The following is a 17,040-nucleotide window of genomic DNA, read 5'->3' on the forward strand; positions in this document are numbered from 1 at the left end:
CCGCGTTTGGGGGTGAGGGGAGCTCAGGGGGGCCGCGTTTGGGGGCGAGGGGAGCTCAGGGGCCGCGTCTGGGGTGCCGGGAGGCACAGGGCCCGGTGTCCGGGGCGCTCCGGGGCCGTGCTGGGCGCACACACCCCCCGCTCCCTCAGCCCCTCAGCCCCGCCAGGCCCGGCCCTGCCCCGCGGGCCCCGCGCAGGCGCAGCGCTGGGCCGGGATGGCGGCGGCGGCGGTGCCGGGCCCGGGGCCGGGTTCGGGTTCGGGGCCCGCGGAGGCGGCGGCGGGGCCCGGCGGGGAGGAGGCGGCGGGCGCGGGGCCGCAGTGCCCGGGGCCGGCCCGCCTGGCGCGGCTGCCGCTGGCGCGGGTGAAGGCGCTGGTGAAGGCGGACCCGGACGTCACCCTGGCCAGCCAGGAGGCCGTGTTCGTGCTGGCGCGGGCCACGGTGAGGGGCGGCCCGGGGACCGGAACGCTGCGGGGTGCGGAGCCGCTGCTTGGCCCTCGCGGGAGGTTTCACCTTCTCCCCCGGGTGCGGGGGATCCCGCGGCGGCTCGGAGCTCCCGGAGCGAGCTGGGGAAGGGGCTGGAGCACCAGGAGAGCTGGGGGAGCTGGGGGGGCTCGGCCTGGGGAAAAGGAGGCTCAGGGGGGACCTTCTGGGTCTGCAGAACTCCCTGACAGGAGGGGGGAGCCGGGGGGGGGCTCGGGCTCTGCTCCCAGGGAGCAGGTGATGGGACGAGAGGAAACTGCCTCAAGTTGCACGAGGGGAGGTTTGGATTGGATATTAGGGAAATTCCTTTATGGAGGGGGTTGTGCCGCCCAGGGCGGTGGTGGAGTCACCATCCCTGGGGGGATTTAGCAGCCGAATGGATGTGGCACTTGAGGGCACGGTCTGGTGGTGAACACGGTGGTGGTGCTTGGACTCGGCGATCTTCGAGGTGATTCATCCCTCGAAAGGACACCTTTTCCCCTTCAGAAGGTACCCAGGGAGCCACTGGTGTGTAGCAGATGTGTTCAGAGGACCCGTCACGCTCCCGGCCTTCTCCCTTGTTGCTTCTCCTGCCTCTCCTCCTTACTGTGCAACCATTCCCTTTCCTATTTTCAGAGCCGTTTACTGGGAAGGCGAAATGTTAAAATGGAGATTCTGGTTTCATCCTGAGGTCTTGTAGGACCTTTCCTTTCCTCAGAATATTCTCTCTCCCCTCTCCCATCACCTGTGTGAAACTGTCCTGGTTTTGTCTTGCAGGAGCTGTTTGTTGAAACCATAGCCAAAGATGCTTATGTGTACGCCCAGCAAGGAAAAAGGAAAACTCTGCAGAGAAAAGACCTTGGTATGAGAGCATGTTCTGTGCTGGCCTTAAACCTCTGGGTTACTGGGATTTTTCCACCTGTCCCAGAGTGCTGAAATAATCGTAGGTGCTTCTCTTTCTTTCTCTGAAGATGGGAGAGAAAAACTTCTCTTATGCTAAATAGTACACTAATAATTTCACACGCCAGCTCTAAAACAAGTAAACCTTTTTGAAGTTGGTCACTCTGCTGTGATGTAATTTCAGATGCTGCTGTTAGATGCAAATAAGGGGGTGGTTTATCTATGGTAATTGTTCTCAATTTGCTTTGCAGATAATGCCATTGAAGCTATCGACGAATTTGCTTTTTTGGAAGGTGAGTTTCTACTTGGTTTCACTTGGTTTCAGTGTTTTTTATGGTCACCACTGTGGGAGAGAAAGAACTGAATCATTTGCAAAGCTCTCTTTGTCCACATCTTCAGTAATTCACATAGTGTAGGTTGTTGTGCCCCTCTGAGCAGTGGAACAGCTCAAGTGGGCCCTGAGGCACATGCAATACTTTTTGGCTGAGTTTGGGCTTACTCATGTGTGATTTGCTTAAACTTTAGGGTTACTGCATGTTGCTTTGGCAGCTTGTAAACAGGTTTCATTTGTTCACAGAACTGAACTTCTGATCCCTGAGACTGTAATGTGTTTTTTCATTTTCAGGTACTTTGGACTGAGCTGAACAGAGATTGAGCTCCCTGGAGAGCTCCCTGGACTGCAGAGATGGTGTGAGATGGAAAACAGGATGCTGAGAGTTCAAAAATGATTCCTGGAATTGAAACACTGAAATGGCAACCATGATATTTTGTATAAAGTTGAAGTTATTGTAAGCTCTTTATTTAAAATGCATATTTTTCCATAACTATTTTGTATGTCACTTCCCCCTGCCCTGCAGCTGCTCTCTGTTCTGGCCAGGTTACACAGCAGTTACTCTGTTCTGGTCTCTCTGGGTGCTCTGCAGCACCACAGAGCTGTGAGCAGAGTGGCTCAGCTCAGGTGCCCAGGCACAGGGAATTTTTTTTAATGGAAATGTGGGTTTTGTTATATATGTTTGTCTCTTAACACAATTAAATTTTTATTTTTTTGTTGTTGTTGAGCATCTGTGCTGATTTCTGGGCTGGGCTGGAGGGGATGAGGTTCCTGTAGCCTGGTGGTAAATGGTGTGTTTTTGGCAGGATGCACTTTGGTTTTGCTAATTGTTTCCTCGAGGCATCTGTCCCAGAGGAGCCCAGCTGGCCTCCAGGAACTGGGGATGAGCTCCAAGGAGACTCAGCTTGTTCTGGGGGCTGTGCAGCTTCTGTGTCTGTGATTGCTGCACCTGCAAGTGACTGTAGCCAGGAAAAACCCAGCCCCTAGACCCCCATTTTGAATGCCAGAGCAGTATCCGATGTGTTACTTGTGTGCTCTCACTCCTCAGTCTGGCAAAACCATTTTCCCTGGGAGCAGGATCTGTCCCCTGCCACGTGCCCTTGGCCAAGTGGGTGTGGAGATCCCGAGGATGCATGAGGAGCCTCGTGCATCCTGTATTCAGGAATCTGCTGCCCTCGGCCAGATCCATCAGACATCTCAGAGAGTCCCTGACAGCACAGGGGTGCCAGCAGTGCCTGCTTCCAGGGCTCTAGTGCCTTCCTACTTGGACTTAACTGGTGCTTTCCTACATGGATTTAGCAGCTAGGAAGAGAGATGCCTCCTCCTGGCTGCAGGGCTCAGTCCCACTGACCACAGACACAACTGGAGCCCCAGGCAGCTCCTCGTGGCTGTGGGAAACACTCTGCCAGTGCTGATGTGGGGAGTCCTTTGTCCAAGCACCAGCTCTGACTCCATTTGGTGAAGGGAGGGGCAGAGGAGGGTTGTCCCCAGATAAAACCATTGAATGGGATGAGGGAGGATGAAGGATGCATGTTCCTTTCAAGTGAGAGGATTTGAGAGTGGCTCCCAGTCGCCACAAACTTAATTAAGTTTGGAAGTGGTGGTAACAACAAAGACCCCCAAGGGAGCTTCTCCAGGCTGGCAGCAAATCCAGTGGCTCTCAAGAAGCACTTTGAAGTTTTGCTGGGAGCCTGATCCCAGCCTGGTCATCCCAGCTGGGAGTGTGGTCCTGATCATGGGTGAGGGGTGCTTGTCGCCCAGGCCGCTGAGGTGTTTGTTCAGATCACAATCTGGGGACATTTGCTGGGATATGCAAGTCCATTTGGCTCAGAGCTGTTCACCTTCTCACCTGCCAGGGAGGGCAGGTATAAGTGTCAGAGGTACTGGAGACCTTCCTGTGCTTCCCAGGGTGCAGCATGCAGGACCCACGAGCTGTGCTCTTCCTTGCAGGGCTCTTGCAGGCTCCTGTCTTTGCCAGTAAGTTCCTTTTTCCTTCTCTTTGTCCTTGGCACTGCTTTGACCTCTGGCAGGGGAGAGCAGAGGGGGGGTGGTGTGGGACTGGGCATGGGCTGCCTGCACTGGGCAAACACTTTGGAGTTTGTGTCAGGGGAATCTGGGGAGGGTTTAGTGCTTTGTGCTATGGGAGGCAACTCCTTACTGAGCTCACCTTGCAGTAATGTGAAAGTAGAAGAGAGCAGGGGACTGATGTCCTGAGACAAACAGTGCCAAACAGAGCACTTGGAGCAACTAAACAGGGGGTTCAGCCCAACCAGTCAGGGTTGAGCTGCCAGATGTGTCATGTCCATCTATAACTAAATCTGTTCCTCACGCTGGAGCTGTTTGGTTCAGGATGGTGGGTGGATGGGCACTCAGTGCCTTCTCCCAGCTCGGGCAGGAAAGGTGGGGAGTTGTAACTGGGGTGATGCTGAGCTCGGGGTTTGTGACCGCAGGCACCGGAGCTGTGGGCAGAGTGGAGGAGCAAAGGAACCTGTTTGCAGAGAGGGGCTGCTGCAGGAGGCAGAGCCATTTCCTCCACGTTGGGCACGGTGAGTTCACAGAATCACAGAATCCAAGAGTGCTTTGGATTGGAAGGGACCTTGAACCCCATCTCATTCCAACCCTGCCGTGGGCAGGGACACCTTCCACCAGCCCAGGTTGCTCCAAGCCCTGTCCAGCCTGGCCTTGGACACTTCCAGGGATGGGGCAGCCACAGCTGCTCTGAGTTCCCCTTCACCTGCCAGAAACTGGGATCCCTGATGCTTCCCCACTCATGTCCTGCCCATCTCTTGGCTGTTTATGCTGAAATTTTCCAAGTGACTTTTCCCTCAGGGGATTGAGGCCAGGCATGTGCTGGGGACCTGTTGCCCAGATAATCTAACACTTAAAACGTCTTTTGTAGCACAGGAACTGGTGAGTAGCCTGGCCCCTGGGTCTGTCCATCTGTGTGAAGGAGCTCAGTTCCCTGGACCTGTGCTGCAGTGTGGTTGATTCTGTGTTTGAATTCCCTGTTTGCTTGTTTATTGCTGCGTAAGTTCAGGACTACTGCAGACTTTTCCTTCCCAGGATTGATGTGGAAAGGGCTGTCAGCAGGACAACAGGCTGTCCTGAGAAAGTTGAGGAAGCTGAAAGTAGCTGCATTTGTTCAACAGGCAAAAAGTCTGAGGCCTTGAGGAGCAGCCTGTCCCCAGTTCCCCTTGCAGTGGCTGTAAGACCACATGAAATGAGCTTGAGCTGTGAAAATGGCTTGAGAATCTGAGTTTTCCTGGGGTTTTTCAGTGCACTTGTACAAATTTAACGTTTAGTGTTTGCCAAATACCAGGTTCTTGTGTACAGTAGGAATGATAAAATTACCATATCCAAATTAAGAGCTGTCACAGGCAGTGACAGCTTGTCAGCTCTAGAGGCAACAACTTCAGATGAGCAAATAATGATGGAAATAGCAAAAAATTGATAAAATATCGGCCTAAAAATAATAAGCACAGCTTGTATGGCAGCAGGGCAGGGAGAGCAGGGGTTAACTGTGTCTTCAGCTGGTACAGTGTGCTTTGCCAAGTGCCAGCTGTCTGCACCCTGCTGTGGGTGAAGAGCATCCACAGGCATCACTGCTGGAATGGCTGATAAGATGGGAATTGCTGCCTGGCTTGTTGCTCATTCCTTCCCTGGGCAAAGGAACCCTCAGGCAGCAGCAGCAGCAGCTGTACCCCGAGTGTGACTTCAAATGTCCCTTCGTGTTTCCTGGTGCCCCGGAGCCAGCACTGGGGACACTGAAAACCAGTTTTTAAATCAGTGCAAAAGTTAAAGTTTTGCAGCACACACTGGGTCTGTGACTCCAGCAGGTTAAAGCAAATGTTTTACAGTGGTGTTGGACTTACCCACGGGCACTTTTAATACCAGTTTCCTTCCCTGTTATCTGATGAAACAAGGATTTACGTTAGTAAGCCTTTTAGTATGGCTGAGCATTCCCTTTTCCCTTTAATAATCAATGTATTCACTTGTTCTCACCCCATCCCTCATGTTCTCACCACAGAAAGTAAAACCTGTGGTTTCCTAGTGACATTTTAGTTTTGTTAGCTTTAGTCTTTGTCCACTGACCAGTCTAATAGGAGATGTTTTCCTCTGGTCTGCAAACACTGTGACTGCAGTGAATTCCCACCTGTGCTCAGGCTGAGGGAATCTCTCTGTCTCAGGGAGAATTCCCAGGAGTGGGCCATGTCTTTGTGTCAGTGTTTGTGTGGTGCTCGGCCCTTCTCTGAGCTTGGGCCCCCCCAGCACCTCAGGGGATGGGTGGGTTAGGGTTAGGGTTAGGGTTAGGGTTAGGGTTATGGTTAGGGTTAGGGTTAGGGTTAGGGTGAGGAGTCAGTGGTGACCCTCTGGAGGCTCCTGTTCCTCAGATGTCTCCGGCAGTCCCGTCAGTGTGGACGTCGGGAAGTGCCGCTCCAGCTGCCCCTCCCAGCGGATCAGCCCCCTCCACCCCGGCCTCCCAGGGCTCTTCAGGTACTCCTCCATGCTCGACTTCCTAAGGAGCAAGAAGGTGAGAACAGCGTGTTTGTGTCCCTGCAGGAGCTCTTGGGGCTGGGTCAGGGTCATGTGCTGGTGCCTGGGGTTGTGGTTTTGTCATTTTTTTTAAAACACCTGTTTTTTGTCTTCTGAAAAACCTGTCATTGAGCCTCTCATCCTCCCCTGGCCACAAGCAGTGGCCTGTGCAGGTGAGAAAGTTGAAATTGCTCCAGCAGTGCTGGATACCTCGGGCAGAGGAAGGGCTGTGGCTCAGCCAAGGGGCCCAGCTGGCCCCAGGCAGCATCCAAGTGCATTCCTGGCCACCCCAGCACAGCAGCCAGAGCAGCTCTTTCAGCCACTTCTGTACCTGAGAGCCACTGTCCCACATCTGCAGGGGTCAGAGGCCTTTTCCTGCCTCTTTGTGCAAAAATGGCAGGACATGTGATTTCATTACGAACACCTTGCCGTGGAGATGCTTGTGTCATTCCCATATCATTGTGCCACGTGTCACTCCCAGGAGGGACTCAAAGGAGCCTGTGCATTTAGGGCCATGGCTGTGCATGGGCTGTGGTGCTCTCCTTGTCCCAGGAGAGCTGACATTGCCTAAAGTCCCATCTCCACCAGCATAACAGACCCTGGAGAGGGACTGAAACAAGCTCTGTAGGTGCTCCCATGAAAAATCTCGTTACCACTCGTCCCACTGCCGTGAACACCCTGACACTGCTGGTGCAGCATCCTCCAGGCAGGCAGGGAGAGAGAGAGAGGGGTAAACGCTGAGCCAGCTCCAGGTCGGGGGGGGGTGTGCTGTGTCGGGGAGCTGATGCTGGAGGTTGTTCTCTGTGTCCCCCGGCCCTGCAGGTCCGGCGCCCCGAGGTGCCGTGGCCGGGAGCGCCCCGTTCGTGCCCCGCGGGGTCGTGCTGCGAGCCGGCCCGGCTGCACGTGGAGCGGCTCCTGCTCCTGCAGGGCGCTCGGGAGGTGGAGGTGGTCGATGGATGCCACTGCAGCACCTGCCCCGAGGAATGTCTGCGGCTCCCGGCGCTGAAAACCTTCTTCCCAGACTCTCCCTGGGAGGTCACGGTCGACGTGGGGAAATGCTCCGATCCAGCCTACAGCGCAGGTATGAACGGGGGAGAGCTCCCCTCCCTCCCTCCCTCCCTCCCTCCCTCTGGGAATGTGGGGATGAGCCCTCCTGTGGGACCAGCACCGATGTCTGGGCTCAGGGCCTGAGCTGCAGCCTCTGCCTCTGTGGGGATTGGGATTGTGGTTTGGGTTTCCTGTTGCTGGGCCCTTACAGTGCAGCTCTGCAGGCACAGAGGTGATTCTCTGCCCGGTGTCTGGGGTGAGGAGGGGAATACAACCACCCTGTGTACAGGAAAGTGTCCTCTAGCCAGAGAGCCTCCCCCCAGGCTGGGGGGAACTCGAGGGTCTCCACTCCAACCCTCCCACTCAAAGCAAGGAAACCAACGTGATGATGAAATCTCTGCTGGAAACAGACCCCTGGAAAATGGAGTTTCCTTCCCGACAGTCTGAAACACCCTTCTAGCACCAGTGAACTACACTGATGGTTCAAAAATCGCTCAGAAATGGAAACTCCAAACGAAATCATTCCAGATGGGTCAAAACCTCCCACTGGGATAAAGCTGAACTGGTTCATTGTGAACTGGGGAGCTGGCTGGTGAGTTCACTCATAAAATAACCCAAGACACTTCAGTGGACACGAACTGATCGTATTTTATCGGAATGGAAAGTCGCGTTGAAGTGATTTTCCGCAACTGTTGGACAAATTCCATTCTCCTGGAATTCGCTGATGTCATTTTTTTGGTATTTCTGCTTCTAAGCCCGTCCCGTTCAAACCTCCCGGCAGCGGCTGTGGCAGGGCTGTGCCTCCACCACTAGAGAGGGACAGAGACCGCGGGAACCCTGAAGTGACTTGGAGAGCCGAGCAGGGGCCTGGGAATTCATTCCATCGCCCTGTGAGGTGGAGGGGCTGGGGGTGGGCGGCGGAGCCCCCCCGAGGGCTCTGCCTGGGGCCGAGTCCCCTCCTGCGGGTCACAGAATCATAGAATCATAGAATCGATTGGGTTGGAAAAGACCTCCGAGATCATCGAGTCCAACCCTTGGTCCAAATCCAGTCCATTTACTAGATCATGGCACTCAGTGCCACGTCCAGTCTGCGTTTAAAAATCTCCAGGGATGGTGAATCCACCACCTCTCTGGGCAGCCCATTCCAATGCCTGATCACTCTCTCTGTAAAGAATTTTCTCCTGATATCCAACTTAAATTTCCCCTGGCGGAGCTTAAGCCCGTGCCCCCTTGTCCTATTGCTGAGTGCCTGAGAGAAGAGACCAACCCCCCCCTGGCTGGAACTTCCCTTCAGGTACTTATAGCCTGGGTCTGCCCAGGCAGCAGCAGCTGCTTGGTTATCCAGCTGCAAGTGGAAAAGGCAATTAGGCAGCGTGAAGTGGTTTCTTCCAGAGGTGGGAGAATCAGCATTTACTTCCCAGACGTGAGAGTGGATGATGCTGGACGATGCTATTGCCCCGCGGGGGCTCATGGAGCAGGGAGGGGGGAGTCTCATTCAGCGATAACGGCTCAGGGCTGGCAAATGCGAACTCGACGGCAGCTTTGCCTCTGCCCTAGGGCAGGTCCCTGCACTTTCCTTCTGGATTTTCTCCTCCAAGATCAGGCTGACACTTTCAGTGTCGTTGTAAAGACCGGAAATGGTAAAGAGAAATGGGGTGGAGGGGGAGAGGGAGGCTGGAGAAGGACGTTAAAATCTCACCTAGAAATACTGACTTCCAAAAATCTGTTGTCATTCTGTGTCCCGTTCTTAAGGCATCCCAAAGACCTTTGCTATCAGAAATCACTTTTCCCTCCCCTGAAAAAGCAGCTCCATCCTGGAACAAAGAAATCTCCTCCAGCAGCTGCTGAAGTAGCTGGGAGGGGGCAGGAAACTCTCAACCCGTTCAAAACCAGGAGCCAAAAACAAACCCTGAAGGACACACACCCAAGGGCTGGGACAGGGCAGGACCAGGTCCTAGTTAGAGCACAAACCCAGTTAACCATCAGTTCAGCTCAGCAGCCTTCTCCCCCTCCTCTAGCTCATGCAATGGAGATTTTAACCCTAATTTACTTGGTGAGGAGAGATAAGCCTGGAGATTTAGCAGATAAACTGTTTCTTTCTGTGCAGAACATCGGCTCAAGCTGATCCAGGCAGGACAATTTGCCTGGATTTGTGCCTCTGCCCTTCCAGCTGGACATAGTTACTGCTGGAGGAGCCCCTGTCCCTCCTCGCCAGTTGCTGAGCCCCTGCTTGGCCATCAGGACCTGCCACAGGTCCCAGCTTGGCAGTGACACAGCAGCAAGGATGTGACTGTGCCCACCCAAAACCTCCCCACCCTCTCTGCAGTCAGGCTGGGAATGTCAAATCCAAACAGAGCTGCTTTGTGCCCTGGAATTTTTCACTGGGTTAAAGCTTGAACAGGGAAAGAAAAGGCAAAGCAGGACTTGGTCCTGTGCCCCCAGAGCTGGGGCCATCACCTGCCTCCCCCTTCCTGCCCTCTGCTACCAGCCTTCCTCCATCCCACACCCCCAGAATTGGGGCCATCCTCTGCCTTCCCTTCCCTTCCCTTCCCTTCCCTTCCCTTCCCTTCCCTTCCCTTCCCTTCCCTTCCCTTCCCTTCCCTTCCCTTCCCTTCCCTTCCCTTCCCTTCCCTTCCCTTCCCTTCCCTTCCCTTCCCTTCCCTTCCCTTCCCTTCCCTTCCCTTCCCTTCCCTTCCCTTCCCTTCCCTTCCCTTCCCTTCCCTTCCCTTCCCTTCCCTTCCCTTCCCTTCCCTTCCCTTCCCACCTTCCCAAACCTTCTTCCCTCTGGCCCCAGCCTTCCAGCAGATGCTGTAACTGTGCTGACGTGGGGAGATGCTCCTTCCATCACCCTGGCCCCATCCAACTCTGCTGGCACTGAGGGCTGAGAGCCCAGCCCAGAGCAAATCCTTTGGAGGTGCCCAGGGAATGTATCTCCAGGAGAGCCCACAGCAGTGGCTCCAGCATTTGAGAAGCCCGTGCAGGACACAGCCCCCAGAGGGAAATGCTGAATGAGCAGACCTTACCCCGTGTTCCTCCCCTCCCTGGTGTGAGAGTGTGGCTCTGGAAAAAGCGCTGCCGTCAATATTTTATGTTCAAAGACCGTTTTTCTCAAAGATAACATGGGATAGCTCGTGCTGGCTCCCCAGAGCTGGGGCTTCCACAGGGGCAGGGGCAGGAATGAGCCCCCAAACTCCCACCTGGGACCCTCTTGCCCTTACCAGCCCTTTCCAGCCGGGTGCTGGACGCTGGAGCTGGACAGTCTGTGCTGCAGGACAGACCCTGGTGCAAGTGCTGCAGCCTCAGAGGCCTTGGGGACAGCTCCAGGTTAATTTTCCTTCTTGTTTCCTTGCAGATGGACTTTTCTGCATGCCCACCAAGTTCAGCACTGTTCTAGTCAAAAACCCACATGGTGGGGAGGTGGTTCAGACGCTGGAGAACTGTGAAATGAAGGAGAAGTGCTATCGTGTCTCCCAGGTGGAATACTATTATGAAATTGTGCAGAGCCCTGCGGGACACAGGGAGGAACGGCTCAAGGTGGGTTTCCAGGGGTTTGGCTCCTCTCTGATGGGCTCAGCTGGGCCCACATGTAGGGTTTGAACTGCTGGGAGGATGGTCTGACACTGGCAGCTTCGCCCTGGCATCAAACCAGAGTGGTAAAAATCTCACCTTTGTATTCTCTTGTGGTATATGGGCCATAAAGGAACAAATGGCCTTTTCTTTGGGGTGAGAATTCCTTTAAAAAATTATCAAAGAACAATGATATTAATTTTAAAAAAACATTTAATTGTTAAGTATGCCTTCAGCTCAATGGAGACTTTACTCTCTACTTCAGCACACCTTTGTGCACAGAGAACTCTGACTCAAAAAACACTGCTGTGCCCCCCAAATATTTCTGACCAGCTGTGCCTTGCTGCTGCCCTTCCCCGGGGATGGATGCTCAGCCTGGGGCTGTAGGGAGGGTGGAGGGTCCCAGGGTGTCCCGCTGAGGTGCTACAGGGGATTGTCACGCCTTTGTTTTGCAAATCTTTGCAGGAAATCGATGTGGGAAGGTGCTTGGGCAGCTGCTCCTCGGGGGATCCCTGCTTGCTTAGGTAAGCACAGCTGCCAGGGTCCATCCCCTCCCCTTCCCACACACCTGCACCCGCTGGGGCAGGAGGGAGCTGCCCCCAGTCCTCTCACCAAACACATCTGCTGCTGCCAGGGCAGGACTGGGTGTGGGGGGAGCACGGGAGCAGGGTTTGGGAAGCACTCCCAGCTCACCCACCGCGGCGGGGCCAGTGGTTGTGCTGCTCTGCTGTCTCGGGGGGAAGAGCAGAATCTGCTGTGATTGTGCCGAGTTGGGCTCGTTGGACAGGGGGTTACAGAGCCCGTGGTCCCCCGTGACAGCAGGCACGGATCCTGAGAGGCTCCTGGAGCCTGGGATGTGCCATTCCTGTTCCTCACCCGCTGGCAATGCTGTGGGGCAGGAAGGGGTGGGAGGGATGCTCTAGGGCAGGGTGGGTCCAGGCAGTTGTTTCAGACTGAGGGGGGCAGGACTTTGCGTTGCTTGCAGACACAAAAACGTGGATCCCCAGCACAGAAAGGACAGGGACATGTTGGAGTGAGTCCAGAGGAGGCCACAGAGATGCTCTGAGGGCTGGAGCCCCTCTGCTCTGGAACCAGGCTGGGAGAGCTGGGGGGGTTCACCTGGAGGAGAGAAGGCTCCAGGGAGAGCTGAGAGCCCCTTGCAGGGCCTAAAGGGGCTCCAGGAGAGCTGGAGAGGGACTTGGGACAAGGGATGGAGGGACAGGATGAGGAATGGCTTCCCACTGCCAGAGGGCAGGGACAGAGGGGATATTGGACAGGAATTCTTGGCTATGAGGCACGGGTTTCCCAGAGCAGCTGTGGCTGCCACATCCCTGGAAGTGTCCAAGGCCAGGCTGGACGGGGCTTGGAGCCACCTGGGCTAGTGGAAGGTGTCCCTGCCCATGGCAGAGGGTGGAATGAAATAAGGTCCCTTTCAACCCAAACAATTCTGGGATATATAAATGCAAAGGGAAGCAAATCAAGCCAGACAGAAAGGAAGAACACCTGCTCTGCTCCGGCAGAGGGAAGTGGCAGCTCACCGAGTCACCTCAGGAGTAAAGAACAGACACTCTGCTGGAAGAAAGATGCCTCCCTTCTCCCCGGCCCTGCTCCGGGGCATTTGGCCTTTCCCGAGCGGGAATGGAGGGTGTGTGCGGGGGCAGTGGGATGTACTGGGGATGCAGTGGTTTGTCTCTGGCTGCAGGGAGTCGCGAGGTGGAGAGGAGTGCCTGCTGTGGGCAGGAGGTGCCCGCGGCCGCTGCGCCCCTCACAGCTACGACGTGCACACCTTCCGCAGCCGCCGCGACCGCGTCCGCACCGTCCCCGCCGTCCGGCAGTGCCGCTGCCGGGGGTAGCGGGGCCGGGAGGGGCTCCTGGAGACCCCACCAGACTGTCTGTAGGATATGTAAATGAGAGAAGGATGTAATTTTTTTTTTTTTTTTTTTTTTTTTGTGTGAATAAAAGCTTATTTAACCAGCGGGTAGAAATGAGCCCCCCTCTGCTAAATGTTTTTGCGGCTTGTAAAATAAACATCGCGGGCAATTCACAGCTCCTTGGGGTTCTGCCGTGCAGCTCCAGGGCCCCTCCGCATCCCGGCAGCCCAGGAGGGAGGATGCGGCTGTCTGGCACGCGCTGGGGGTGGCACGGGTTGACTGCTCCCGGTTACAAACTGTGGAGCAGGAGCCGGGAGAGGGGACCGGGAACTGTCCCCTCTGCAGACACCCCCAGGTATCCTGCACCATGCCGCTGGTGAGCTGGGAAGAAGGAAGCAAAGGATCCTGAGCAGGATTTTCCTCTGCCTGTTAACTCAGGAGTTTCCTCTATCTATTAACTCCAGCCTGTCGTTGCCTCCCTGCCTGTTCTGCATAATTAACAGCCCTTTGTGTTGGAATAAACTGTAGGTACCACCTGGGATTAGCCTTTACCTTGTCTCTCGTGGTGTGGTCCTGGCAGTGCTTCAGCCAGGTGCTGAATTAGTAATTTAATGCTAATTTTTTCTGTTCAGTCCCATGGCAGCTGGACAGTGTGGCATGTGCACACACACAGCAACCTGTTCCTCTGTGACTGGGGAACAAGAACTAAAAGAATTGGCTTTTGTCCCATCACCCAGAGTCCACTGGGCTCTCATGATATTTCGTTAATTTCGAGCATTCAGGAATTAGCAGCAAACGCCTTTTAATTCCCCAGGAAGCCAACTGATTATTAAAAAAAACAAACAAAACAAAACACAAAACCGAACCAAACCAAAACCAACAAGCTGGGTTAGGGTTCGGTAGCTCTGGAGTGACCAGAGCCCGAGGCCGCAGCACTGCCTGGCCCGGGGCAGCCCCGGTGCTCTGCTGGAACCTGCTCTGCCCCACAGCCTCGGCCCCCCGGGCTCTGCGTGGCTGTCGGGGGGGATGCACAGCCTGGGCTGCCTGCGGGGACCCCGGGAGCCCCACCCTGCACACCTGAGAGGGACATGGGCTGGGGACACCGGTGCGACACCGAGCAGCGGCTGCGACACGAGCGGTGTGAGCTGCTGCGGCAGGGCCGGGATGGGAAGGGGATGCTCATCGTGGAGGGCGGCATTCCTGCACACAAAGGTCCTCCTGTTTGTCCCATTAGTGCCATCATTAAAACCCAGTTAGTCTCCTACGGAGAGCAAACGCAGCCCAGCCAGGGCCCTGCCAAGGGGCTGCTGGCCCCAGACCGACGTGTCCCCTGCCAGCCCCAGGAGCGCTGGTGAGCCGTCCTCCCTCCCACTTGTGTACTGGGGCTAATTGGTGCAGGGGGCCCGGGAGCCCGGCTTCTCACCTTGTTAGCATGGCAATTAGCTCTCTTTACCCTCCTGATTGCTCCTGTGCATATTTCACTCCAATCCAGCTTCCCAGGGAGTTATAAAATGCAGCACCGAGGAGGCCGGGGGAGTCGAGCTGGGACAGGGAGCACAGGGCCATGCTGGGGACCGTCCTGCTGCTGCTGGCCCTGGCCAAGCCGGCGTGCCCGAGCCCGGCGGGCGTGGCGAGCCGGCGGGCTGAGGCGCTGAAAAAGCTGCTGGAAGTCTTCGGCATGGAAGACCCTCCGCCCCCCCCGGCTCACTTCAAGAAGCCACCCCAGTACATGGTGGATCTGTTCAACACCGTGGCCAACGCGGACGGTGTCACCAAGAACCCCGACATCCTGGAGGGCAACACCGTCCGCAGCTTCCTGGACAGAAGTAAGGGGTGGGGGGGTCCCTGCGGTGCTGGGATGGGGCTGCAGGGAGGGGCTGAGCATGGCTGGTGGAGGTGCTGCCCCAGGTTTCACTCCCCTCCTCATCTCGTCCTTCCCTCCAGCTCACAGCAAGGAGATGCAGTTCCTGTTCGTCCTCTCCAGCGTGGCCAAGACCGAGAAGATCCTGACGGCAGAGCTGCACCTCTTCCGCCTCTGGCCGAGGGTCACAGATGGACCCAAAAGGCACCACTTCTGCCAGGTGAGGAGGGCGTTGGGGCGGGGATGGGGCTGTCCCCCAGCCTGTGCCCAAGGGTGCCACTGGCACACTGAGGTCATTCGCCCGCAGTGGGAGCACAGCCCAGCTCTGGGATCACACGAGCAAATGTTTCATGGAGTATCACAATGATTTAACCATGGTGGGCTCTTAAATGTCCTTCTGGTACGTGCAAACATCAGCAAAGGCACCTGAAGGCTGTGACAGATCCACGCTGGCAATTCCCCATCTCTGCTCACGCCTCTGTCCGTGGTCATCCCCTCAGGCAGGACCTTTTTCCTCCCCCAGGTCAGCGTCTACCAGGTGCTGGAGAAGGAAAACCCAGACACCCCTGGAGGGAAGAAGCTGCTGGCAGCTCGTCTGGTCTCTCTGCAGACCTCGGGCTGGGAGGTCTTTGCCATCACGCCGGCTGTGAGTTACTTCCCCCTGTTTAGGGCAGCCCAGAGAGAACACCAGGGGTTTACATGCAGGAGCTTTTTTAACCCATTTCACCCCCAGCAGCCTTCTGGGCTCCAGTGCAGTTTCCTGTCTGCAGTGAGATGGGAGGGACATCCTCTGGGAGGGGAAGGCAAGAGTCCTGCCAGGTGCCCTGGGGACTGCTCCATCCTGCCCCAAACTGGTCCTACTGTTCCTCGGGGAGTGCCAGTGCTGGCTCCTGCCACAGTGTCCCCTGGGTGGCAGCCCTGGAGCAGCCTCTTCCCGTGGCACACAGCGTGTGGCCTCGGGGGGTCCTGGTTCACCCCCCCCTCCAGCCTGGCCCCTGCCGTGGGGACACCAGCGCGGTGCCCGTCCGTCCCAGCCCACGGCCCTGCAGTGACACCAGTTTGGCTCCCCAGGTTCGTGACTGGACCGAAGATGAAAGCAGCAACCAGGGTTTGCTGGTGACAGTCCAGAGTCTGGGGGGGAGCCCGCTCGACCCCCCACCACTGCAGTTTGCCTCTGGCCGGGACCACCACGAGAGCAAGCGGCCCCTGTTGGTGCTGTTCACAGACGACGGGCGCCGGGGAGCGTCGCTGCCCATGGGTGGCTTCCCAGGTGGGTCCCACGTGCCCTGGCACGGCTCCCTCGGTGCCACCATCCCTTTCCTGGGGTGCTGCCCACACGTGGGCTCCTTGAACCCGAAGCTCTTTGCTCGGCCAGAGGCAGAGGCTCTCTCCTTTCTGGGTTAGCCTGCGCAGGGGTTCTGCCTGCTTGGGGATGTGGAGCTGGATTTGGGTGTGGCTGTGAGACTGAGGCTGTCACCTCCTGATGGCTCTGCCTGGGCTGGTGACCGGCTGTGACCAGAGGGCTGCAGACAAGACCCACAGGGAGGGGTGGCCTGGGGGGCTGCAACACCTTTTCTCTTTACCTGGGCTCGTGCAGTGGCTAATGGCATTGGATGCTCCTTTCTGGCAGATTTAAAGCCTCAGGCCCCCGATCTCCCCGCCAGGGTGCCGGTGCCCAAACCAGCCGGGTCGCGCAGCACGCGCTCGCTGGACCGGCTCCGGCCCTGCCAGAGGCATCCCCTGTCCGTGGACTTCGAGGAGATCGGCTGGTCGGGCTGGATCATCTCCCCCCGGGGGTACAACGCCTTCCACTGCAAGGGCTCCTGCCCCTTCCCGCTGGGCGAGAACATGCGGCCCACGAACCACGCCACGGTGCAGTCCATCATCAACGCCCTGAAGCTGAGCGAGGGCGTCAGCAGCCCCTGCTGCGTGCCCGACAAACTGCACTCCATCAACCTCCTCTACTTCGATGACGACGAGAACGTGGTGCTCAAGCAGTACGACGACATGGTGGCCGGGAGCTGCGGCTGCCACTGAGGCGGGAGGAGCAGGGAGGTGGAAATGCTGGCACAGCAGAGGCTGCTCCTGCTCCCTCCAGAGCGTCAGTGTGGGGCCTTTGTCCCACAGACCCTCTAAAAGAATCCCGGGTGAGCAGAGCAAAGGGGGTGCTGGCTCTGCCCCGGGTGGTGTCACCCCCTGGCAGTGCCCGGGAAGGCTCAGGGCCAAGCTCTGATTGAATCAATCTGGATGAGCCTGTGTGACTTGGCAGCCCCGGGGCAACAGCTCCATTTCGGGGTGTCCTGCGTGGGGGTGTGGGTGTCCCTGCCCGTGCAGAGGCTCCCGCAGGCTGTACTATATGTATATAGCAAGAGCACTAATATATGACAGAAACTGCCTGTACAGTGTCCTGTAAATGTCTGTACATTCCCACCTTGCTGTGACTTGTGAAATGAATTCAGAGGAACTATTA

The 17,040-nt window shown here is 56.6% G+C and overlaps 2 protein-coding genes across 2 annotated transcripts; both read left to right on the plus strand.

The window, feature by feature from the left end:
• Positions 1–161: 161 nt before the first annotated feature.
• On the plus strand, positions 162–2,418 carry POLE4 (DNA polymerase epsilon 4, accessory subunit). The gene is made up of 4 exons (XM_051810785.1): positions 162–439; positions 1,238–1,322; positions 1,612–1,653; positions 1,986–2,418. Exons 1-4 carry the CDS (start codon positions 215–217, stop codon positions 1,997–1,999), a joined length of 366 nt encoding a protein of 121 aa, XP_051666745.1. The 5' UTR covers positions 162–214; the 3' UTR covers positions 2,000–2,418.
• An 8,340-nt stretch (positions 2,419–10,758) lies between these two features.
• LOC127481425 (bone morphogenetic protein 2-like) lies at positions 10,759–16,607 on the plus strand. Its single transcript, XM_051810725.1, has 7 exons — positions 10,759–10,805; positions 11,304–11,380; positions 14,227–14,535; positions 14,654–14,790; positions 15,094–15,216; positions 15,642–15,840; positions 16,201–16,607. The coding sequence occupies exons 1-7, from the start codon at positions 10,759–10,761 to the stop codon at positions 16,605–16,607; spliced, it is 1,299 nt and encodes a 432-aa protein (XP_051666685.1).
• The last annotated feature ends 433 nt before the right edge of the window (positions 16,608–17,040 follow it).

This window comes from Manacus candei, unplaced genomic scaffold (genome assembly GCF_025592945.1).
Source record: "Manacus candei isolate 608988 ecotype Guabito, Panama unplaced genomic scaffold, ASM2559294v1 h1tg000078l, whole genome shotgun sequence".
In the NCBI taxonomy this organism is placed as follows: Eukaryota; Metazoa; Chordata; class Aves; order Passeriformes; family Pipridae; genus Manacus; species Manacus candei.

Excerpts from the sequence above, each read along its gene's own strand:
- POLE4 (XM_051810785.1), top strand. The coding sequence starts at position 215 with ATGGCGGCGGCGGCGGTGCCGGGCCCGGGGCCGGGTTCGGGTTCGGGG. Across the intron at positions 440-1,237 it reads TCGTGCTGGCGCGGGCCACG|GAGCTGTTTGTTGAAACCAT; the intron begins GTGAGGGGCGGC and ends TTTGTCTTGCAG. Across the intron at positions 1,323-1,611 it reads TCTGCAGAGAAAAGACCTTG|ATAATGCCATTGAAGCTATC; the intron begins GTATGAGAGCAT and ends TTTGCTTTGCAG.
- LOC127481425 (XM_051810725.1), top strand. The coding sequence starts at position 10,759 with ATGAAATTGTGCAGAGCCCTGCGGGACACAGGGAGGAACGGCTCAAG. Across the intron at positions 10,806-11,303 it reads ACAGGGAGGAACGGCTCAAG|GAAATCGATGTGGGAAGGTG; the intron begins GTGGGTTTCCAG and ends AAATCTTTGCAG. Across the intron at positions 15,217-15,641 it reads TCTTTGCCATCACGCCGGCT|GTTCGTGACTGGACCGAAGA; the intron begins GTGAGTTACTTC and ends TTGGCTCCCCAG.